This window comes from Equus quagga, chromosome 20, assembly GCF_021613505.1.
Source record: "Equus quagga isolate Etosha38 chromosome 20, UCLA_HA_Equagga_1.0, whole genome shotgun sequence".
Lineage (NCBI taxonomy): Eukaryota > Metazoa > Chordata > Mammalia > Perissodactyla > Equidae > Equus > Equus quagga.
Window position 1 is genome coordinate 337776 of NC_060286.1, and position 11441 is coordinate 349216.

Genomic DNA, 11441 nt, shown 5'->3' on the forward strand with positions numbered 1-11441 from the left:
AAAGACTGCTAAGTATAAAATGAAAGGATAAACCATACAGAAAAGTCAATTACAGATATATATATGAAAACTATACAAAATTCACAGAATACTGGTTTCTCATATGTTCTATATATTTGTATAACGTATCATAACTTCAAAACAAAAAAAAATGGCCCCTGGGCCTCCAGGGGCTTTGGGAAATTACTCAACAGCACAGCAACCAAAGCAACCAAAGTGATGATAAAAATCTGAGCAGAAATGTGTTTATGACAGAATCCATCAAGCTCTCAATGGTACCTACTTCTTATTAAAAAAAACAAAAATAAAACTGAGCTTGGTTATTTTTATCCCAATTCACAGTATATTAGAGGTATAAATTAGAGGAAAATTTGCTTCTAGAAGTAACACAGTGACAGCATCTAGAAATAACTGAGTCTATATGCAGAAGTGGCAATGAAAATAAGTAGAAAAAGTAAAAATAAGAATTTAAAAAACAAATTTGCATGAAATCATCGAGTTCAGGGGCAGAGATCTCTGTTCATCTAAATACTAAATACTAAAGGTATTGCCACAGCATAGCAAATTATAATAAATTCATTAAAAATAGCCCTAATTCTTAAAATATATAAATAATGCTCAGCAGCTAGTACTTTAGGACAAAAAACTAACCAACAAGAATGATTAAATTTTTTATATTCTGCCTAATTAGAGATAAACATTGGTTGCCTCTAAATTTTACTTACGCTAAATATTTCTCCTCTCCCAACTTTATAAAAAAATAAATGTTACTATATTTTGCCAGATGACGAAAGCTCAGATTTCTAATTAGGATTTATAAAATACCTTCTGTACTCCACCTACCATTTATATACATTATTTATTCCTTATAAATCTTTTTTTTTTAATATTCAGACAAGTGATTCACCCAAGATAAGAGAACTCCACCGCAAAAGTCAATTACTGCATCTCAGTCCTTGTTACACAAATGTAAGCATGTAATGTCAAAAGGATTCTTTGGTAATCGAAGTTAAAGTATTCCCATTCTTGCTCTAACACCGCAGGCCTAAAAAAGAATTTCCTGTATAAGTTTAATATTTTCTCACATAGCAATGTTTAGGCCAAAGAATACTCGTGGAAAAGACAGCAAAATAAGCACGTTGGGGGAGCATTTATCCCCTTCCTTTCCTAGCCTCGATCCTGATGCAAGTCCACAGCTCCCCATCCTACACCCTGCAGCCAAACGTGCTTCAGGACTCAGAGCTTCCCAGACTTCAGAAAGGTAATGCAGAACGTGCAACACACACTGAATATTACTCCAACAGGGACTGGGGCAGCAACTTTAATCAAACAGGTAAATATTTCTGCAGTGAAATACATGAATATTCACACTGAATGAATCTATGCTAAACTCAGGGGGGGAAATGTGCATTTTTCAGAGTTTTCAGATTTTAGAATTAGGAATAAAGAATTATAGATACGTATTTGCCAAAAGACGGTCATGTTTTATATTAAGGAAAGTATATATTTTTTTTCCCAAAAAGAAGACACAAAATTAAAAATAAGTACTTTCTCTTTTTCCTCCTCTGTTTTTGGGAGGGATTGCAGGCTTCATGTTTTGCTTGTAATTATAATGATCTGCATCATCCTTTTCACTAATTTTTTTAAAAGATCATCAATCTGCTCCAAAAGAGCCACAGAAGGATACTAAAACTCAGTTTGATTTGATTTTGTTTAGCCAAGTAAAGGCTAACGCAATTCAGTTTCGAAAAAACACAGACACGAGAGAAAAGGGCAAACAGGAGGATCCATACACTTTGGCCAGAGTTCTAATGGGCTCTGGGCTCCCGGATGCTCAGGGCACCAGCTCTGCCTCAGCTTCAGAAGAAGCTGATACAACTGGTGGTTCATCATTGTCCTTCCCAAAGTAATGAGAATCATCACAAAGGAAAACATTTAACAATTCAATACCAATAAAAAAAAAGCAGGTTTTTGCAATCTCTGCATTTTAGCTATTTATGCAAAATGCCTATATATATCACAAAAATTATATGTATCACTAGATACATAGTTTACCTTGAGATGAACTCAAGAGGTGAATTTTTTCCAGAAACTGACTTTTCTTTTTAAATTTTTTATTGTGGTAAAATATATATAACATAAAATTTACCATTTTAAACACATTTAAGTGTACAATTTAGTGGCAATAATTACATTCACAGTGTTGTGCAATCATCACCACAGTTTCCAAAATTTTCTCACCCCAAACAGAAACTCTATAACCATTAAGCAATAACTCCCCATCCTCCTCCCCCTCCAACCCATGGTAACCTCGCATCTACTTTCTGTCTCTACCAATTTGCCTATTCCAGTTATTTCATATAAATGCAATCGTACAATACTTGTCCTTTTGTGTCTGGCTTATTTCATTCAGCATAACATGTTCAAGGTTTATACATGTTGTAGCATGTGTCAGAACTGTATTTCTTTTTATAATTGAACGGTACAGCGTTGGATGTACAGACTACACTTTGCACGTTCATCCATCCATTCATGGACACTCTAGCTGTTTCCCTTTTGCTATTGTGAATAACACTATTGTGAATGTGGGCATACGAATATCTGTTTCCCTGTATTCAATCTTTTTGGGTAAATACTTAGGAGCTGAACTGTTACATTATACGGTAATTCTATATTTAGCTTTCTGAGGAACTGCCAAACTGTTAGAAACTGAGTTTTAAAAAATTATTTTAAAAGAATTATTTTTTTCTTAGGCATGATTTTAAACAATGCATACTGTAAAAAATGCTATACCATCGGCTTCACAGAAGTTGTCTGAGGAATCGTCATGCTTGGTCCACTGAAGAACAGCCTTCTGTGTTTCCTCACTTCAAACAAAGAAAATAAAGAGTGGTTTGGTTTTTGTTTTTAACATTTCACATAAAATATTACTGGGGAAAAAAAAAAATCAAACCTCAGAGACTCATCCACAGCTCCAAGTCGTTCGGCTTGTTCACATTCTTCAATGAGACTATTGGCTTCTTCAGAATACTAAAATGAAAAGGGGAATCGATAGAAGACAACTTGCCGCATTTTTTAAATTTTTAAAAAGAATTTGAAAGGTATCTGAGGTTCTTTTAATACCTGGCACCATCTCTTTGGCTTCAAAACTTAAAAAAAACTAAGCCTTCACATTCCTCTTGAAGCTAAAAAGTAAGTAAAAAGCATCACCCGTTTTTGTTAGAGGACACGTTTACTATTATGCTCACAAAATAAAGAACCGATTACGGTTCTGATAACTCATTACCAAAAAGTTCACTAAGAAAATCTTCTAGGTATAAGGAAGCCACTAGGCAAGGAGTCATGAGGCAATGTCCACTTTTCGACTGACCTAATTAAGAGCATCAGTTTTCTCTTCCATAAAATAAGTGGTTAGACTAGATCACCTGTGTCTAAGATCCATCTCAACTCTAAATGCCACAATTCTAAAAACGCCCTGGAGCCTACCAAGTCTCATAAAAAGTATTTCAATATCTTTAGTTGTTTAAAATCACTAAGTCACTTTATATACGTGTGTGTGTATATATATTCTGCTAGGCATGTATGTGGCACAGGGGAAGCAAGCATGGATCATAAGATTTCAAAACACACCAATCATCACCACCATACATCTGAAAGACAACCTTGGAAGCAGGAAGCCACAAATTGAATCACTCAACAAATATTTATTGAGCACCTATTAATGACCCTACAAATGACTGTCTAGACTACGGCAACTTTGTGGATAAAAAAGAACACTAAAATAACTGAAATGATATAATTTTTTGAAATATTTATTTACTGAATAACAACTTTGTTTCATTATACTGGTTAACCTATAAGACAGCTCAATTCAAAAACTATCTTCAGGGGCTGGCCCGGTGGCGTAGTGGTTAAGTTCGCACATTCCACTTCGGCAGCCGGGGGTTCGCTGGTTCGGATCCCGGGTATGGACATGGCACCGCTGGGCAAGCCATGCTGTGGTGGGCATCCCACATATAAAGTAGAGGAAGATGGGCACGGATGTTAGCTCAGGGCCAGTCTTCCTCAGCAAAAAAAAAGAGGAGGAATGGCAGTAGTTAGCTCAGGGCTAATCTTTCTCAAAAAAAAAAAAACTATTTTCAAAAATAAAATTCTTGGGGCTGGCTCTGTAGCCGAGTGGTTAACTTCGCGTGCTCCACTGCGGCGGCCCAGGGTTCGGATCCTGGCACGGACATGGCACCACTCGTCAGGCCATATTGAGGTGGCGTCCCACATCCCACAACTAGAAGGACGTGCAGCTAAGATATACAACTGTGTACGGGGAGGGGGTTGGGGGAGATAAAGCAGAAAAAAAAAAAAAGATTGGCAACAGTTGTTAGCCCAGGTGCCAATCTTTAAAAAAAATTTTAAAAATTAAAAATAAAATTCTTTTTTTTTTAATTGCTTTTTCTCCCCAAAGCCCCCTGGTACATAGTTGTATATTTTAGTTGTGGGTCCTTCTAGTTGTGGCATGTGGGCCACTGCCTCAACATGGCCTGATGAGCAGTGCCATGTCCGTGCCCAGGATCCAAACCAGCAAAACCCTGCGCTGCCGAAGGAGAGCATGCGAACTTAATCATCCAGCCACAGGGCCGGCCCCAAAATTCTTTTATACATAATTAAGTATTAAGGGGTAAAGTGATACGATAAGTCAACCTACTCACAAATGGATCAGAAAGTAATAAGAATATGAATATAAGAAAAAGCATGTTAAAACAAATAAAGCAAAATATTAAAAATTAGTGAAATTGTATAAAGAGTATACAAAATGTCTTTATACTAATTTTGCAAGTTTTCTATAAGTTGGAAATTATTTCAAAATAAAAAATCAAAAAATGAACAAAATTTGTTCAAAAAATTACATATACCTATGTATATTAATACGCCTATGTATATTAAAACAAAAACTTAAGAACTTCCTTATTATAATTACCTGCATATTGAAACATAAGTTAAACAAGACAACTATTCTTAATTCCTATTTAATAACTTGATCAGCTTCATAAGTCACATCTGTCTCAATACTGTGTCACTGGTATTTTTCTGAAAAGAATATTTTTTCAATTTTATTATTTTTGATTTTTCATAAAACTGTCCATAATCTTCTTCAAACTTAATTTTTATGGTTTATCAACTTGAAATCATCAATACTTTCAATCGACTCTTCCCTGAAGACATAATTTTTAATTGAGAAAATATCCTCTCTATATATGTGAAAATATTTTAGCCCAGATATTTTCACAAATCCTATTCTTTTGACTCCAAAGTATATTTCTTCAATAAATATTGTAAGACAAATTTCATCAAATAAGTTCTCTATTTTTTTATTTTAAATGTTTTGCCAAATATAGATGCTACAAATTGTAAACCTTCTTAATCTCATTCAATTTCAGTCAGAATATAAATTAATCCAATAAAAACAAGAGTTTCATCAAGAGGAGAGTCTTCTCACAAGTGAAGATGCGCCAAAACACAATTCTACAATTTCAGAATGAAACCTAGCACACCATTTGAACCTTCCTCACTTAATTGGTTCAATTCCTCGCAGATTTTGTGGGAATAAACTTCAAGGTCTTTGTTTATAAGCTTTGTTATAATAATCGCAATTTGCTAAACCTTCAAAAGCTGAAATTTGTTTTTTTCTTTAAGCATTCTATTCATTGATACTTTGAATAATGGTTTTCTACTGATTTTAAACAAATTGCAATCAACACTTAGAGGACTCATTTATTAAAAACTGATCAATACCACTGAAGAACACAGGTTGTTTTACAAAACAGTTCTTCAAAGGCTCAAACATTTATAAAATCTGACTGCAGATGGACAGCAAAGTACTCCTGCCGTGCCAAAGGAGCATTTTTTTCAGAATTACCTTCATCTCAAAAATTTTATGATCACTACTTAGTGTACATATAAATATAAAAACCTATATATTTTGACAATTACCACTTCTATCTTAACTGGTAAAATATCATAGCGTGTTTTGACACAAATATGAATTACGTGTATATCTTAACCAACTACAAATTCATTTCTGCCCCACAGATTTGATTCAGTAAAGACACTGTTTTTACCAGGACACTGTTTTCATCAAAATTTGTATGTGTATATGTAAGGTGGAGGATGGAAACAAGACTTTTAATGGTGAATACGATGCAGTCTACACAGAAGCCAAAATATGATGTACAGCTGAAATTTACATAATGCTATAAACCAATGTGACATCAATAAAAAAAAAATTGTGTGTATTATCACCACAAAATAAATATTGTCTTCAATTTTGAACTTTAAATAAATTTATATGAGCATTCACAATAGCGACAAATGTTTTACTTCAACAGAATGAACTTCCAAAAGTTTTACTTTGAGTCCATCAATTGAATGAAAAAAATAAAATAACTTTTGGAGTTAAATTATTTTCTATTTGAAACAGCTGATGATGGCATCATTTAACTATGTGCAAAGATCTGCTATTGGAGCCAACATATTAATAGCTATGACACTTCACTATTTGTATGTGAACAAGAAGACGTGGAATCAAAAATTAGTTTAGAATATATGATGGGAAAAGTGCAGAAAAGTAGTTGCCTCTGGGGGAAGGGGTAGGGACTGACTGGGCCATGGTATGAAGGAACCCTGGGGGAACGGCAATGTTCTATATTGTAACCAGAGCCTCAGTTACACAGGTATACGTATTTAGCAGGTATCTGTATTTCAGCAAATGCTCATTTTTTTACAAAAAATACATACAATCAAATACAAAAAGGACTCTAGTTAATGACATACTTCTAGTTACATATATATATATATATATATCTCTAGTTAGTGATATATATTTAGGGGGATGTGTACCAATGCTTGAAATTTACTTTGAAATGCATCCAAAAAATATGTTTTTAATGGATGGCTAGAAGGATGGACAGATGGACAGATATGTGGTAAAGTTTACAAAAATGTTAATGGTAGAATCTAGGTGATGGGTATAAGAATGTTCACAGGAAAATTCTTCAACTTTACTGTATGTATAAAAATTTTCACATTAAATATCAGGAAAATTTCATTTAGAACAGTGCTTTAGCCTAAATGAAAAATCACGTATCCCAGAAGGATATGTAAATGCACCCTCTGCAGCTGCGCATGTCCAGTTGCCATCTTTAGATACAGTGTTCTTAAAGCAGCCACTAACTTACAAAGCAGATGCTCAGGCTTTGTCAGCCTATCTGTGTGCTCTGGTTTTCACATGGTCAGTGATATGACTATGGCCCTTAGAGATGGTAAACAATGACCTTTTGTGCAAGTTACATATCATCATCAACTGTCGTAAGAAATGGAAATTCAATACTTTATTTTTCATTAAACATGCACGTCCTTTTTCCTTTCTTAGTTATTTCAGCCAAAAGGATTCATTGTAAAATTTTTAAAAATTACTAAACAGTAAAATAATCATGAGGTGTCAATTTACACTATACCAAAAAGGATAAAACCATTTCAGGAAGACTAGTCTCTCTACGCAGGATTCCTCACCCTCTGTTCCCCACACATATTTCTCATAAGCCTGACCTATAATTTCCCAGGTTTCCCATTCACCAGTCAAATGGCAGCCTGGCAGCTTAGGATACATTCCAGGTATGACACAGGCCACAGCACAAGTGGCTGCCAACTCCAAGAGATGAGCAGGACAGCAGCATCAATGCTGTCCCCCTACTTCCCAGGACTACGAGGAGTTAGCTGTCCCTAGCTATTTGTGTCTGACTGCAATTACTTTACCAGGAGGCACCTAGTATATTTTCTTTGAAAGAGAGGTTTAGCTTATTTACATCTAGAAAAGGTCAGGAAAAAAAACAAATTATTATTATCATCTATGTGTTAAAGTGAGAACTGTTTAGTGTACATATACTTCAAAAATAAGAAAAGAGACAACAGAGGAAGCTAGAAATACAAAGTATTTGGTAACCAAATCCATCCTAACTTATTTTAATGTAACTGTTAATATTTTATTTAAAAAATTAAAAACTCAGGACAAATGATAAACTAGACAGGATGCCAGACAACAGGCATAAACCAGTTCTGTCCCAAGCAAACCCTGGCATATGGGTCCTCAATTTACTCTTGTTCTTCTATAAGGGCTTGGTTTTTACTCCAAGAGAGACAGGGCACATGGGAGGATTTTAAACAAAGGAGAGACACAATCTGACTTCTTTTTAAAAAAATCACTCTGGCTGCTGTCTTTAGAACAGATTGGAGAGAAGCAATGGTAGCAGTAGGCAGATCACTGAAGAGGCTACTGCAATAATCCAGGCAAAAAGTGATGATGGCTTGAAATACAGCAGTAGCAATAAAGATTGTAAGAGTCTGGGCTTATTTTAAAACGTTGTAAACACAAATATAATTTGTCCCCCAAAACAGCCCTGAAACAATGACAACCCAGTAACAATTAGCACCTCTTGGGCCCAGATTATAATCTCTAAACACCATTTCCCACTAAAAGAACTAGGGCTCCTTTGGAAAATGATTAATTCCAAGACTAACACAAAAAAGCTACAAACTAGGCCTAGAACATATTTTCCTAATAGAAAGTAAAAAGTCTACTCAGACTAGCAGGATCATCTCAAAGGCCAAGGTGCTAACTTGAAGGAGCTCCTAGTGGCCAAAGATGGAATAACTCAAGCATCAAAGGAAATAATGACTCAACAACTACAGTGGATTCCAATACATTAAATATGTCAAAACTCCTTAGTTCATACTACTACTTAAAAATAACTTACTGGGCACCTATGGAAGGTGCTGGGATACCAACTCATAATTATTCTGAAAACTGATGAACAAAGGAAAAGAATGAAGCATTTATCACATCTGTCCTGTATAAACCGCATTTCAGGGGATCCAATAGTTGACAACAAAAGTCTTTATAGAATAATAACAAATAGTTAAGTATAGAAAGAGAGACAGAACAACTATCTAAGATACTAGGAATAAAATAAAAATAGAGAAGACACACAAAAAAAGAAAAAAAAGAAAGGAGGACAGAATTAGAACATCAACATTTTCAAGCCCCTAATGAAATAATGCAACTAAGTAATAATCATTAAAGCCACTAAAATTTTCAGGTAGAAAGCTAGTGGAAAACTTTATAATGAATGTATAACGAACCTAACGTATCAATCTTAACATCATAAAAAAAGAGAAAGCCAGACATTGTGTCTTCTGATATGATTAGTAAGTGCACAGCAACTTCAATAAATATATATCAAAAAATGAATCTAATAAGCCTTAATATCTAACTACATGGACAGTCACATGCAAAAGAATAAAACTGACTCCTATCTTACACCATAAACAAAAATAAACTCAAAATGGATTAAAAACTTAAATTTAAGACCCGAAACCATAAAACACCAAAATTGGTCTTGGCAATGATTTTTTGGATATGACAACAAAAGTTGTTTATTTTTGTTTATGGAAGTTCCTCAAAAGATTAAAAATAGAACCATATGATCCAGGAATCCCCCTTCTGGGTATCTATCCAAAACAAATGAAGAACAGATATCAAAGAGACAATTGCACCTCCATGTTGGCTGCAGCATTATTCACAACAGCCAAGATATGGATCAAGTTATGTGTCTGTCAATGGATGAATGGATAAAGAAGATGTGGCATGTATATATATACACACATACTGGATTATGATTAAGCCATGAGAAAGAAGGAAATCCTGCCATTTGCTCCAAGATGGATGGGCCTTGAGGCATTATGTTAACTGAAATAAGTCAGACAGAAAGACAAATGCTGCATGGTATCACTTAATGTAGAATCTGTGGAAAAAAAAAAAAGTGAAACACAGAGTAGAAAAGTGGCTGCCAGAGGCTGGGGGGATCGGGAAACGGGAGGGGTTGGGAAAGGGGACAGACTTTCAGCTGTAAGATGAATAAGGTCTGAGGATCTAATGTGTAACACAGTGACTACAGTTGATAACAGTGTACTGCACAACTGAAATTTGCTGGGAGTAGGACGTAAATGTCCTCACCAAAAAAAAAGATGTATATGTAAGATGATGGATGAGTTAATTAACTAGACGGCAGAAATCCTTTCACGAGGTAAACGTATATCAAATCACAATGTATGCTCTAAATGTCTTATAATTTTATTAGTCAATTATACATCAATAAAGCAGAAAATAAAAAAATTTTTCTGAAAAACGAATCTGAATCTGATTAAGCCTTAATATCTAACTACCAGTTTATACAAATTAAAGAGAGTAGAGAAATATGTTAAATGACATAACAGGGACAAAATCAACAAATATATAATGTGGGAAATTCTATAGGATAATGACTCATCTCCTTCAACACATAAGTGGCAAAGAAAGAAAAAAAAGGGAGGGGGAATGGACATGGATTAAATGAGACTTAAGAGTAGGAAATATACCAGTAGCACCAGAAAGTGAGGAAGTGCTAAAAAAAAAAAAGAAGAAAAGGGGGATCCAAGATGGCGCCGTGAGTAGTCCTCTTTGTCTCTCCCCCTTCGAGTCTACAATTATTTGGACACTTATCGCTTAACAAAGGATATCCAGACAGCATCTCAGGACGTCTGAGAGACCCACGCGACTATACATCGGAAGGCGGACGGACTTTCCTCCGGGAGGATGTGGAAATAGGTGAAAACTCTCCGACCCCGACCGAACAGCCTAGTACCCGCAAGCAGCTTTCTTCCAACGGACGTCCCCAGAAGATCAACACACATCTAGGGCAGGAGCGAGCACACAACAGAGGAGCGACGGTGGAAATAGGTGACCAGAACCCTACCTAAACCCCCCGCAATTACTCCTAAACGCAGAGGGAAACTTTGGAGTTGCACACCTGGGCCCGCGGGGAGAGTCTCTCCCCGCCATTGGCGGGGAGATCCTGCCTGGTGTTCGCGGCGCCCGGAGGGTCCCACAGAGAGTCGCTGAGGGTACGGAGGTCTCCCGGCTGCCAATGCCGGCACGGTGGGGCTAGGGATTGCCAGAGATCTCTGAGCGGACTGGGGCTCGGTGAAGCTCCAAAGGTCGACTCCACGCCCCGGAGGGGAAGCTCCGGAGTTCCGCCCGGGCAGCAGACAAAACTCTCTGTCTGCCATTAGCAGAGGGGCCACGCCCAGCATTCACGGCTCCGGGAAAGTCCCGGAGAGAAACCCAGAGGGCGGGGTGACCCCCAGCTGCCGTTGCCCGCCCCGTGGGACTAGGGATTGCCGGAGATCTCGGAGAGGACTGGGGCTGGGGGAAGTTCCAGAGGCCGGCTCTGCGCCCCGGAGGGGAAGCTCAAGAGTTCCGCCCGGGCAGCAGACAGAACTCTCTGTCTGCCTTTGGCGGAGGGGCCACTCCCAGCATTCAACTCCGGGAAAGTCCCGGAGAGAATCCCAGAGGG

The 11441-nt window shown here is 36.7% G+C and overlaps 1 protein-coding gene across 3 annotated transcripts in view; it reads right to left on the minus strand.

Annotated features, from left to right (window-relative positions):
• The window catches only part of ERO1A (endoplasmic reticulum oxidoreductase 1 alpha), a 52364-nt gene that overhangs the window by 19367 nt on the left and 21556 nt on the right, over positions 1-11441 (minus strand). For all 3 annotated transcript variants that reach the window (XM_046647251.1, XM_046647252.1, XM_046647250.1), the window contains exons 5-6: positions 2954-3030; positions 2794-2867 (exon numbers count right to left, since the gene is read on the minus strand). In XM_046647251.1, the coding sequence (XP_046503207.1) occupies positions 2794-2867; positions 2954-3030 (151 nt within the window). The remainder of the gene's footprint in view (positions 1-2793; positions 2868-2953; positions 3031-11441) is intronic.